This window comes from Hordeum vulgare, chromosome 7H (assembly GCF_904849725.1).
Source record: "Hordeum vulgare subsp. vulgare chromosome 7H, MorexV3_pseudomolecules_assembly, whole genome shotgun sequence".
Lineage (NCBI taxonomy): Eukaryota > Viridiplantae > Streptophyta > Magnoliopsida > Poales > Poaceae > Hordeum > Hordeum vulgare.
In genome coordinates, this window is record NC_058524.1 from 581,443,103 (window position 1) to 581,457,026 (window position 13,924).

The window sequence follows — 13,924 nt, forward strand, 5'->3', positions numbered from 1 at the left end:
GATCTACTTGGTTGATCTATCATGTGAAAAAATAAAATACATTTAGGATCCTTGAATCAGAGCCAACTAAGCTCCATGTCAAGAACCTCGTATAACTATTGACCAGTATGGTAGCTCAATAGAACACTAAAATTACAGTCTTGTACTTACCAACGACCTATAATAGAGTAAAGAGAGAGATTGAAACCTTGAAGATGTCATGGTTGGAGGTAATTGAAAGGTAACCAATACATCCTTTATCATTGAGCTACCATGCTGGTCAGACTGTGAGAGAAAGGTTAATTTTCCATTTGACCGTCCTGTCATTGCTACTTCCTGTACAAATCTAGGTCGGTACGGTCACAAATCCTGATGCTTCCAAGTCCTAGGATATTGCAAGTCTCATCGGTATTGCAAAAGTTGATCCAACTAAGTGCAAATGCGTGCATGGTGTATGCTTATATGAACCTAGCAACGATCGAGCTATGCTCCTTACTTGGACCTCGGGTGTGCAGGGTGGCTTCTTTGTGAATCATGAGCCTATGCTACCTCGCTTCCCTGCTTAAATATGAACACTACTACACTAAGGTTTGATGTAATGTACTACAACAACCATTCAATTGATGCTTTCATGCAGACCACATAGGGGCCTTCTTGCGCTATTCTGAGCATACACTCCTTCAATGAAGTAGGCACTATTAAACAACTTGATCATATCAATTCAAACCTTCACATTCGCTGCCTTAAGGCGCATTGTCACTAACAGGCAAAAGCTGGCCAGTCATACTGTTTGAAGTATGCGGTCGGATATAGTTTTTTCGAGAAAACGCAGAGAGATTCATGTGTTTCTTTGTATTGAAAAGGTAGAGTTTATGTTACATTATATTCCTCCTAGGAGGTACAGTACTGATGATGATTACATGGAATTAGTACACGTCCCAGGTCTGGTGGATGATGTCGCAGAGGCCAGCCGCTCCTGCCTTGGTCCAGAGGGACGCCTCGTCTTTGATCCTCGCAACCAGGTCGTTCGCCGAGGGTTGGGTGCCCTCGAACACGCAGTTGTTCGGTGCTTCCAAATCATCCACGGGATCAGCAGGGTCATGGAGGCGAAGCCTTTGCGCATGGGCTGCAGAATTCTCTGCCTAGTGCTATGCCACCAGGCAAGGAGGGAAGACTCGTGGCTGGGGGGTGTGCACGGCAAGCGGAGCCAAGTGATGACATCTTGCCATACCTGCCTGGAGAAGGGGCAACGGAGGAGCAAGTGGTCCATCGTCTCGGGGTCTTGACAGCACAAGAGGTAAGGATCGTGGTGCTGCAGCCCTCGCCGAGCCAAGCGATCTGAGGTCCAGCATCGATCTTGGTCAGCGAGCCAATGGAAGAAGCGCACCCGGGGTGGTGCCCAGCTCTTCCATATGAACTTCCAGGAGGCGCTGGAGATGGATCCCTAGAAGGTAGCCTTGTAGCAAGACTTAGCAGTGTATGATCCATTCGTGGTCCACTTCCAGGTGAGTCGATCGGGCGTGTTGGTCGGGATGGTGTGCTCAATGGTATTCCAGAGGCGGATGTACTGGCCAATCTCGTGGACGCCGAGAGTGCCCTCGATGTCGCGAGCCCAAGCGTTGGCATTGAGCCCCTCCGCGACGGTCCGCACCTTCCTTTTGCGCGTGGGGATGCAGGCGTGGAGCTGCGGCGCGATCTCGCCGACGGATCGGCCGTCAATCCAGCGGTCATCCCAGAAGAGGGCCGAGAGGCCGTTTCCCAGGTTCATTATGGTGCAGACGAAGAACAGGGCGTGCTCATCCGCCGAGAACTGCAGGTCAAGTCCGCTCCATACTCCGTATTGGTCGTGCCAGCGCAGACGTAGTGCCAGCCCGACGCGCTGGGGGCCGGGATGCCAAGGCCTCCGAGCTCGATAGGACGGCAGGTCCTACGCCAGTTGACATGGCAGTTGCCCCCATTGGCAGCCTCGCGGCCAGCCCACAAGAAGCCATGCTCAATCTTCTCAAGTTGCTTGATGGTTTTCTTGGGCGGCGCGAAGACGAGCAGTTGGTGAATGGGGACTGCGCAGAGGACGGATTTGCACCTTGTCGCGAAGACGAGCAGTTGGTGAATGGGGACTGCGCAGAGGATGGATTTGCACCTTGTCGCGAAGACGAGCAGTTGGTGAATGGGGACTGCGCAGAGGATGGTTTTCTTGGGCGGCGCGAAGACGAGCAGTTGGTGAATGGGGACTGCGCAGAGGACGGATTTGCACCTTGTCGCGAAGACGAGCAGTTGGTGAATGGGGACTGCGCAGAGGATGGATTTGCACCTTGTCGCGAAGACGAGCAGTTGGTGAATGGAGACTGCGCAGAGGACGGATTTGCACCTTGTCCACCAGGGGCTGTAGTTGCGCCGTCGTAGGTCGTCGGATTGTGAGTGGGATTTCCAGGTAGGTGACTGGGAGCTGGTGAATGGAGACTGCGCAGAGGACGGATTTGCACCTTGTCCACCAGGGGCTGTAGTTGCGCCGTCGTAGGTCGTCGGATTGTGAGTGGGTCGGATTGTGAGTGGGATTTCCAGGTAGGTGACTGGGAGCTCGGCAATAGGACAGCCGAGTACTAGGAGCTTGGCGATAGGACAGAGGGTCGTCGTGCTCTTGGCGAAATTGACGTGGAGTCCGAAGGCGCGGCTGAAGAGCTGTAATATCCCTTTGACTGCAGTGATCTCGGCCGGCGATGCGGCGATGGGTGGCAGAACAGCACGACATCAAGTTCACAGTGTGGCTTCTCAGATGCCCACATTTTGAGAGTCTGTGCGTTCATGTATTAATTCAATCATCACAAACGAGGAAAATAAAGGCAGCCATAATCTTCACAATGCACCAAATATCATTGAATCATCATTTAATAAAAGCCCTGCCCAACTCTCTCCTCTTTTAAAGATGAACAAGTCATAACCATAGTCAGGAACTAGCCATAAGTATCATCAATTACCATGGAAGTGAAAGGTACGATGATCTCAAAGAACACATCTGATAGATCATTCTCGCAGCATGAATCGGCATATATAGTTGACTTGTAGAGTTTGTTCATCAGTAAAAGAGGATACACTCAGTTGATCTAATATGTGAAAAAGAAATGTATTTAGGATCTCGGAATCGCAACCAACTAAGTTCCTTGTCAAGAACCTCACACAACCATCCCAGCTGTATCTTCTACACCTTCAGCTATCCTGTGGCACCGGCCAGGAGATTAAGCTCCTGAAACTCCAACATGCACTCCCTGCCTTTGGTTTCGAGTTACTGGCCCTTTGCTTTAGTCAACCTCGGTGTCAAAAAATAGTGATCGCAGTATGTGCCCTTGGTGGTATTTCACAAACCAACTTCTTTACACAATGAGCTAATGTCAGGGATTATTCCGCCGCCAGAGTTTTTAATGACGGAATCACCTACAAAATCCTTCAACAAGGCAGATGGATCCTTAGCCCCACCATGTCTTAAGAACTTGTCCCTAATCGCGCTACCTGTGTTGCGGGACAATGGATCACCTTGGCATACTTCTTGCCATATAGTTGTGGCAAAACATCTAGCATAAAGATAGCTATAGTACCCTGCAATAATGTTAAATAAGAGGTTATGCCCTTATGAGAAGGATCGCATGCAAATCAATTTATGGAACTTCCCAGAAGGAAAAAATGGTTCATGAAACTAGAAGACAGATACAAAGCCCTACCAGCGCCATAGTTTATAAGATGGGAAAACCGAGTATGCCAGTGAGTGCCTTCTACATAATTCCAACTCGTGTGCTTTCTTTTCAAATCCGCAACTGCAGAAATTGTGTCCACCGGCTTTGACGTGTGCTCTCCAAACAAAGTTAAGTCCATTATAGAATAAAAAACCTGGGGGACAGGCACGATAACACAAAGTGGCACAATTAATACAAGGACAAGGTCAACAAACATAACTGGCCAGCTCTGGTGAAGTGATAAGAAAGTAAGTAGAAATATAAGCAAACCTGTCGCTGGAGGTCAGTAGCCGGAAACATGTTTCGAGAAGCATTTAGTGCCTTTACCAGCTTTTCTGGTATTGGATCACCAGTTGTTTCATCTAGAGCAAATGTCCTCAAGACACGGTAGTCCCACGCATAGAACCTGCAATGGAAATTACACTCAACTATCGGTAAAGAGTCCAATAGCAAAAGAAGTTTGTTTTGGATAGGCCGTAATTAGATAAGACTGGCAAACTACTAATCTATTTTTACTAACACTTCATACATACTCAAAAAGGTTTGAGGGTGTTTCAGCGACATCGAGAGCAACTCTAGTACCAGAGAAATGCTGGTATTCCTGCAAATATCAATGTGCTGCCAGATAAGATATGCAGAAATTGTTTGATAACCTGAATGAAGAACCAGCAAAATACCGTTCTTGATAGCAGAGAATGAAGAGCATGGCCAAACTCATGGAAAAGAGTTTCAACGTCACAATGGTTGAGCCTCGCAGTTAATCCCCTGGAACTCGAGAAGTTGCATACCAAGGCAATGATCTGAAAAGCAAGAACACAATTGATTGACATAAACTGAACTGCCAGTACGAATTTGAACTATATAATTTTCCAAGATAGGATCTATTAATCTAGTTCCATTAAGTGGTATCGAATTTGAGATGTCACTCCCTTATGGGAAAAAGCCTTGATGTTCATAGTTTTACTACAAAAATAAACAATAACCGATACGAGATTAAGAGGACATACTGGAAGTTGGTAGTTCGTGTCAGATAATCGCCGGCCCCCTCTGATTGCAAAATGAGCACATCCTGGATATTTACCCTTTCTGGAGTAGAGATCGAGATACATAAATCCTAAATCACCCTGTTGATTAGACATGTTGACTTTAATTATTTCGGTTCAGCAAATATACCAAAAATAGGAGAGTGTAATCAGGCAATGGTGTGCATGATAGGACTTGTAATCAACATCCTTGATTGTACCACTCTTGGAGGAAGTCATTGCATCATCGCAAACAGCATTAACTGGCAGAAATCATATTTGTTAATCTCTATTCTAGACATGATTGGACTTGTAATCTCTATTCGATATGATGCGAAGTTATCATTATTAACAGGAAAATCGTGTTCAGGTTAGAGACAATGCTGTGTTCCCTCTGTTGTGTATTACAAGGTGTGTTTGAGTGGACACGAGGATTAAGAACGTTATGAAACCAAGAGAAAATCAAGAAAATGACCATGAAAGTCATAAAACCAAGAGAAACACAAGAAAAACAACCATGCTTTTTAATATATGTACCTTGGAAGTGTGGGAGGGGTGGGGGTAGTTAATGAGAGCACTGTATACAAGTGTGGGAGAGAGAAGATGTGATAATCAAGAAAAACAATGATGTACATCTATAAACTGATTAAATTCACATGTGTGCATAATACTATGGTGCAAGACGGGTAAAATATATGCATTACAGAAAGAAAAATAAGGGAGTGATGATTTCGAAGTTAAATAGATCATTCATTAAGATATACAAATACTCGATCAGGGTGATGGAGAGACAGCTTTATCACATCATAATATGTGCCTAATAGCTTTAAAATCATTTGTGACATTAGCAGACAATTTTATGCTACGGTAGTCAATTTGGTATAAGTGAGAAAATAATGTGCAAAAGACTTCTGCTATGTTTCTCGTAGTTCAGACTATAAACTGTTTCTATGGGATTTACGCTACTAAACAACAGGACGGATTTACCCATCTGTTTGATAGAAGTTCGTTGCTAATATGGACCAGATACGGCGGACTATGAACGGTCATTGTTAATGTCTATTAGGTGTGACATACCAGATCTGTACTTGCCTACTTGCCCATCCTTTCACAAACCACAAGTTATTTCTAATTGCTGTCATTTGAATTTAGTAATTCCAAACTTTGAGAATGTACGAACATCTATTGCAAATTTACACTTATGTAGAACTATCTTCTAAAGGTAGTGCATTATTACCTCATCAGGGTGATGGAGAGACAGCTTTATCACATTTGGATGCCACGACTCTCCATCTCCCATAGGAACTTCATGAAATGTGGCACCAAATAATGATTCCACCAGCACGTTTAAGCCCTTTATGCATTGGGACAATGGAAAATACGATGCAACAACCTGATACATAAGAAAAGATAGTGTCAAAAAGGATAAAAGAGAAGGAAAGTTGTCCTGCAGGAAACAATGAAATAAAACAATAGCTCACGTCAAGTAAAACTTTATGTCCTGAAGAATTTAAGCAACTGCAGAAAATGAAGCTTTTCAGACTAAATATATGAAACTAGTAAGTGATTCCCTACTTCAGTTTTCTTCCCCTCATAACACCTTTAGCTTACAAAATACCAAATGCAAGTTTGATTTGGCTTCTACCTGTTAGGAAGTATTACTATTAGTCTAGGAGTCCTTATTAGTCTATTAGTATTAGTCTAAGAGTCCTTATTAGTCTATGTTTACTTTCCTTGCACCTCAAGTCATGTGTAATATATATATGCCCCTTGGGCCTTCAATAAACACAAGTTGCTTTCCTAACATGGTATTAGAGCCTTAGGTTATTTTTTTCGCACGCGCAACTCGTGCTCTGATCTTCTCCACGCAGCCGTTGTTCGTCTAGCTGCTGCTCCCGATCTCCTTCTGCTCCAGCCGCCGTTCCCGTCGCGGGATCTCGTCTCTGCTCCCCCGTTGGGCCCATCTCCCGCGACTCCCGCGACCCACCCACCTCTGGCCGGATCTCCTCCGCTCCCGATCCCAGATTCTGGTCACGCACCCGCACCTGCTCCCAGCCGCCGCCAAGCAGCAGCTCCAGACCGTCCAAGATTCCGCAGAAAAGAAGGACGCGCAGGCACCGCCCGCTGCCGGCGACATCGTGATGTACAGGGCCTCGGGCAGCAGCAGCTCACTTCCAGAAGGCTACGTGATCAGGGCGTCCTCCTCGTCCCCGTCGATCCCCTGCTCCAGATCGATCCAGCCCTATCCTGCTCGAGGACGGCTCCTTTGGTCCAGATCGACCCTGCTACAGATCGAGCCCTCCCCTGGTACAGATCAAGCCCTCCCTCCTGCTACAGATCGATCCAGCCCGTCCTCAACGCTTTTCCCGCTGCTGCTGCTTCCCGAGCGCCTCTGCTCGAGGACGCCAGCTCGGCTCCCTCCAGCCCCGCTCGAGGCAGGAGGCGGCTCTGCTCCCGATCGTCAGATCCTGCCGGCCCTCTCTGATCTGTAGCTGCCGTGAGATCTAAAAAAATATGTCTGCTGCATTCGGCTACGTTGTTGTTCCTCGGTGTCCGGTGATCTTTGATGGCACTAACTACACCGAGTTCATTGGCTTCATGCGCATTCACATGCGTGGCATCCGTCTATGGGGTTTTCTTTCTGGCGAGGTCTGTTGTCCGCCATGTCCGGTTCCTCCCATGGCTCCTACTCCGTCGACCCCACCGGCTCTTCCTGCGGATGCTCCTCAGGCCGCAAAGGATGCGGCTAAGCTTGCTGATGAGGCCGTTGTGAGTGCTTATGATGAGAAGGTCTTGGCTTATGAGGAGGCTCTTCACGTGTATCACGGTGCTCTGTCCGCTTACACCCAGTGGCTTGATGATGATGCTCGTGCTGCAGCTGTTCTCACTGCTAGTGTTCTGCCTCAGTTTGCCTCTGAGTTTTTGGGTCTTCCTACTGCCTTTGAGATGTGGACTCGCCTTCGTCAGCGCTATGCGCCCTCTGGTGATGCCTTATACCTCTCTGTGGTTCGTCAGGAGCATGCTCTTCAGCAGGATGACTCTACTGTTGATGACTTCTATGCACAGAGTTCTGCTATCTGGCGCCAGCTCGATTCTCGCCACACTGCTGGTTGTCGTACTTGCCCCTGTTGCCAGGTTGTCCAGGCCAACTTGGAGTTTCATCGCGTCTATGGGTTCCTGTCTCGGCTCCGTAAGGAGTTTGAGCCCCGGCGTGCTCAGTTGTTTGCTCGTGGCCGTATTTCTCTCATGGAGGCGCTTTCTGAGATTCGTGCTGAGGAGACTCGCTTACGTGGTGCTGGTTTGCTGGAGGTTCCCTCGGTGCTCGCTGCTCGGGCTACTTCTACGCCACCTACTGCACCGACCCCTTCTTACTCGAGTGCTCCGCCGCTCAGGTCGCCCCCGTCCGCATTGTGGCTACTGCAACAATGATGGTCATATTGAGTCCCACTGCTACACGAAGAAGAAACACTTGCGCCAGGCGCAATCATCATCTACAGAGACTTCGTCATCTACCTCGACAGCTTCAGCCATCGCTTTGACTGAGCAGGATATTCTGAGACTTAAGCGTCTGCTCGCTGCTTCAGGTTCTTCCTCGACGGGTACTGCTGGTATTGTGACTCAAGCTTCCCGCACTGAGCAACCACCTTCTACACAGTCAGGACCGTCTCATGCACACTCTGGTTGGAATTGGCCTTCGCCGCCATGATATTATTTTTTCTCTTCCGCTGCCATCATCCCTAATCTAGTGTGTGTTTTCTAGTTTTCTTTGTTTTCCGCTGCGTCCACCAAATCCGTTGATATTTTGTGTTTTCTCATGCCATGCGAGTCCACCATACCTTAGTCCGTCAGCCTTTCTTTGGTCCTGATCCTTTCTATGCAACTTTTGTGGCCTATTTGCCCTTGTTGTTTTCTATAGGATTTTCTGGACTTCTTTAGCATTGTCAATCTATGTTCATCGTGCCTTAACCGCCGAGCTTCTTTCGCCGTCGATTGTCGTGGACTATGATTTTCTGCACAATGCTTTATTCTCTTGATGTGCCATCTTCTTTTGACAACCCATCTTCTCTTGATACGTATCTTGTATCTTCAAGTGATGCGGTGTCTACCTCTGATGTGCCATCTTTTCGTTCTCTCCTTCGGCAACTCGACAAGTTTTGAAGACTCTTCATGCTACGACGACACTCTCAAGACGCGGATTTGGATTATCATTGTTTTTTAGTATTACACTTCTTCAAATGCAATGCTATTGCATACGCTTTGCATTTGAGGGGGGGGGGGGGGTTAGGAAGTATTAGTATTAGTCTAGGAGTCCTTATTAGTCTATTAGTATTAGTCTAGGAGTCCTTATTAGTCTATGTTTACTTTCCTTGCACCTCAAGTCATGTGTAATATATATATGCCCCTTGGGCCTTCAATAAACACAAGTTGCTTTCCTAACACTACCAACCTATATTATGCAAAGTGTGTATTTACACACACTATTTAACAGGAAATACCTAGATTATGGTCAGAAACCTAAATAGTATATTTATCATTACTTTCAACAATTGTACATTTTTGAGATGAATCATACCGAGGGATCCACGGTATGTGCAGATGATTTCATCATTCCAATGAAATAATCCTCATCCCATGGTTCAAGATCAGCACTCTTGTCATTACATACTCTTCTCTTAAAATCTTTTATAGTATTGAATTCCTGCATCAAAAGTTGATATAAGTAGAAAAACCACTGGTTGGATATAACGATGTGTATTATGTATGCCAATATTTAAGTTCACTCCCTTCAGTCCCTTGAATACCTCATCAGCTTTATGCCTAACAGTGTCACTCAAATCGTTGAGGAATGACATGACCACATCTACAGATGCAGCCATGTTAGGACGAATAGCAAATTCAGCATATGATCTGCAACCCATAGTCTGCCAAAAGGATAAAAAAAAATGTTTGTAATTCTCCTGGAATAGAAGTAGACTTAAAGAAATACTCATACTTAATAATGTAATCGATGTCATCATATTTATGAACATGCTTAGGTAAGTATATCAGGTACGATTTTGTTCTGTTTCTTCGAACTTCTATTAAACTGCAGAACTAAACAACAGAGTACATGCATCGAATACTGGATTAATTTTTGTCTGCTAATAACATAGGATCCAGAGATCAGCTAATGCATGTGACATCTAGCTCACACATTTCCTAACGATAGGAAGACAAAATATCCAACATGGGTCATCTAGACTCCAGAACCCCCTTGAGAGAACACTAATTTTCCTCAAGATCATACACGTTACTCCCACGGAGATACAAGGTGTTTATTACTTGTCGAAATAACCGACTTCCGTGACACTCCTTCCGATATTCTCCCGATATTCTCATAGCAATGCCACCTCAACCAAGCAGCCAAACTAAAAGGTTGAAACTGCCAAACAAGGTTCTCATATCCTTCAAATGGTTTACTAAGATATTAGTGCACAGAGGAATTCATGCTAAATTGACTAATCTAGACTGCTAGAAAACGTAACCAAAGCTTAAACATCATCTCCGTATTACAGATACGTAAGTTTACCATATGCACCATCAAGTGAAGTTTAGCACAAAGATGTTAAAATATTAGCATCAGGTTGCCTCTATATATACTCTATGATATAAAAAAAATGCATTTACCTTTGCAAACTCATCACGAGCATCAATAAGTTCGTCAAGAACACCAATGTTTTCACGAGGTTCAGAGTTTCCTACAACGTATACCTGCCTCCTGACCTTTGGAAAATGTGGAACAGTTAGAATGCTGCTAGCATAAGTGTGATGACATACATTATAGCTATACAAATATTGCATCAAAAGGGTAGGAAAGATAAATAGCTAAACCAGAAAATGGATAAGTAAGATATTTCCATGTATAGAATAAATAAATGAGCACAAAAATCCAAACATTGCTAAAAATACCATGAACATGTAGGTGTGTTAAAAAAAGAGTTGAATTCAGCCCATGAAAACGCGCAAATCAGTAAGGTAGTTCATTTGCCTTTACTGCTCACCACGGGAGCAACCGAGCTAGTATAAAAAAATGAAATAACGGTTTGAATGGATTGAGGTCAAACAGTTTTTGGACACCCCTATGCATGGATATCTATGTTTACGCCATGCAAATACTAGGATGTAAGGAAGTTTGGAATGCTTATGAGTGGAACAAAAGGAACATACTTCCTCATCTTTAACCCATCTCAGTGCTGATGATACAGATCCTGAGTCTGTAACTATCCTTACACCCTTTTGCCTTGTAGTGTTCATTGCATTGCTTTGTTCTTCAACACCCCTAGGTTTAAAACGACTAATAGGTTTGAAACTATATTGTATATTCCTTGGAATACGCGAAGCTGGATATATATCCACAAAACCTGGTTTGTTCATAACATTTTCATTGAACCTGACACAGTAACAAGAAAGAGCACAACAGTTACAGGTAATTTTCCAAATTGAATCAACAAGCTAAATGCAGTGCAAAGATTCAACTCGGTAAAAAAAAGGTATAACATGAATATACTGGAGAGGGGAACAACATGAATGCTAGAAGCACCCAAGGGAGAAATGTAGTTAAACTGACAAAAATAACTGTAAAGTTATCAGGTTATGTAGCTATTTAGAGTAGTAGTATTGCTGATAAAGATTAATTATGAATAGGTGAAAGCAGAATGGTTGTGCAATGAAGCAAAGATACTTAGAACCAACAGTCTATTTCTCATTTTCAACATTGCTGAAAAAGGAAAGGAAACCATCATGGGGTTTCATCCAATAAACCGATGATAACAAACCAAGTATGCAATTTAACCCTCATATTTAATGCTATGATGCCGCTGAAGCGCTTGTATTAGGAATATCTAAGTAAGCAACAACAACAACAAAGCCTTTCAGTCCCAAACAAGTTGGGGTAGGCTAGATTTGAAACCCGTAAGATATTGAAACCAAGTCATGGTTCTGGCACATGGATATCCAGGTAAGCATTTTAAGAAAATAATTACAAGATCCAAATATTAGGTTTTAATCGGTCCACGAACTTAACAAACAAGCTACAAGAAATATATAAGAAAAACATAAGCATGATTAGTGGGAACCCAACATTAAATATGCTTACCAACAAGTAATGCCACTAAACAGTGAAATCACTTGCTGATAGTCAAGTAGGAGATGTGCAACTACAACATGGAATGCGAAGTCAATATCGATAGTTCAACAGTGGAAATAGTACTGAGCTTAGCAATGGCCAGTGTACAATGCATGTACCTACTTTCTACCCAGATGCGCAATTGCAAGGTTCAGCTGATTAACACGCTCGAGTTTATCTGCAATGGTAAAGCATTATGTTTCTAGTTAAAATTCAAAACTGACAAAAAGCAACTGAATATAACTGTGAGTATGGCAACCTTTAGGAAGATGAATCCCTCCTTTCTCAAAGTCGGCACGCAAGTTATTTGCTGCCTTCCGAGATTCCTCTGAGAGCAGGGCACCTTCACTCTCAGCTTTTACTATCGCATTGTATAAAGTAGTATTTGTGTTCAGGTACTGCAGAAAATCACAGAAAATGAAATGTTACAATTCTTGTTTGGTCATTTCACTCTGGCTTCTCCCTTTCCACGGATGTCATGTATGCTATCGACCTTACTTGAAGATGCTCGTAAATCCTCATCGATGCCTTATCTGCTTCCTCCGCAAACTCCCTAGTTCACATACATATCTATATTCAGTAAAAACCAAAAGCACTTTGCTGCAGAGCATCAAAATTACACGACAAGCAAGCCACCGTCATCTATACTCACCTATCTGGGTGTGTGTTCCTGCACAGCTCCGCCGAATCAATGACTGAACAAACCTAACCAAATCAACACAAGACGCATCAGCTACTGCGTATCAAACCACTCGGAGTAAACCAAATGCTAGGAGAGCAAGTTACGGTGTTGGAGATCTCATCCATGGTGCGAACAATCTCCGCAGCCGGCGGCAACTGCGCAATGTGGGCAACGAGCTCGTCCGACCTGCAAATCCGAGCAAACGGTCACAGAAAATTTAGCGAGCGATGGTTGGGGTGGGGTGGTATTGGGGATCGAAGGGGTTCAGGGTTTTCCGCCCCCCTTACCGCTGGATGGCCTCGTCGACGAAGCGGCGGAAGCCCTTGGCCGTGCGCAGCACCTCGAAGCCGTACAGGCCCGTCTCCGGCCTCCCCGCGGAGGCGGAGAATGCGGCCACCGCAGCGCGGCGGGCGGCGGCGGCGGCCCGCAACATCGTGGCAGCGTGGTCCCGGAGAGTGGTAGGAGATGACAGGCGCTTGAGAGGCGCCGCTGATTCCGCCGCGTGGTTGGTCTGTGCGGCTGCTCGCCCGGTGCCCGCCGTGCCGCCGCCAACCACCAGAGCTCGGCTGCCCTTGCGCGAGAGGATTGTGACGGCACGGGAGGGCAGGCGAAAACAGCTGCCGCCGCTGGGTGAGAGCAATCCTCAGCGCTCTGGGGAACGGAAGGAACTCGCCGGTGGGTTGGAAGTCGCCGCGCTTGGACGGAGCCGCGGAGGCGGCTGAGCTCGCCGCGCCACGCCGCCGCTCCGTGTAGGGGTGAGCGCGAAGAGGGCTTCGGTCTCTCTCGGTCGGTCGCTTCGTTAGGCTTAGACCGAACCGGAGATATCTACGGACAGGCCCAAAATCTAGAGAGCATTTTTTTTGTCTATTTTTTTTTCCTTTTGATGATTTTATTTTAAATATAATTTGGATAGCTTACCACATGTGTCACGTGGTTTTCTTTTGATTCTTGGTTTCTTTCTCCCCATGGATCTTATTACAGTATATACTGCAGATTCAAAAGTTCAAACATATCTCCATTTGACCAAATTTACAAAATAAAATGCTGACATCTAAAATATTAAATAATTAAATATAAAATTATACTTCATGATGAATCTAAAAATACTAATTTAGGACGGTAAAACCGCACCATTTCCTTACCCTCTCACGCATTGTATTTGTATGTGAATATGTGAAAGTTCCCTTTCCTATACTAGTCATTCAAGAATTGTTTGTATGATCAATATTATAGTTGTCAAACTATAATAGATTTTACTTTCCAAAACTTCAATAGATTGTCAAACTTCAGTGTATTTGTATGTGAAAGTTGTCTTCCTCTCACGCATCCTCGTGCCTCTATTCGATCACAT

General features: G+C 45.0%; 1 protein-coding gene across 1 annotated transcript; it reads right to left on the reverse strand.

Annotated features, from left to right (window-relative positions):
• Positions 1–2,831: 2,831 nt before the first annotated feature.
• On the reverse strand, positions 2,832–13,343 carry LOC123410753 (mitochondrial intermediate peptidase, mitochondrial). Its single transcript, XM_045103695.1, has 17 exons — positions 12,861–13,343; positions 12,678–12,759; positions 12,544–12,596; positions 12,390–12,444; positions 12,151–12,289; positions 12,015–12,069; positions 10,934–11,156; positions 10,394–10,489; positions 9,529–9,648; positions 9,300–9,425; positions 5,964–6,119; positions 4,712–4,828; positions 4,382–4,504; positions 4,238–4,305; positions 3,975–4,110; positions 3,693–3,858; positions 2,832–3,570 (listed from the first exon to the last, which is right to left on the reverse strand). The coding sequence occupies exons 1-17, from the start codon at positions 13,004–13,006 to the stop codon at positions 3,332–3,334; spliced, it is 2,100 nt and encodes a 699-aa protein (XP_044959630.1). The 5' UTR covers positions 13,007–13,343; the 3' UTR covers positions 2,832–3,331.
• Between the last annotated feature and the right edge of the window lie 581 nt (positions 13,344–13,924).

Bases quoted from the DNA above. Each gene is read 5' to 3' on its own strand.
- LOC123410753 (XM_045103695.1), bottom strand. From the start codon at position 13,006: ATGTTGCGGGCCGCCGCCGCCGCCCGCCGCGCTGCGGTGGCCGCATTC. The intron at 12,760-12,860 runs GTAAGGGGGGCG...TCGGATTTGCAG, and splicing joins GTCGACGAGGCCATCCAGCG to GTCGGACGAGCTCGTTGCCC. The intron at 12,597-12,677 runs GTAACTTGCTCT...TGATTTGGTTAG, and splicing joins TGGATGAGATCTCCAACACC to GTTTGTTCAGTCATTGATTC.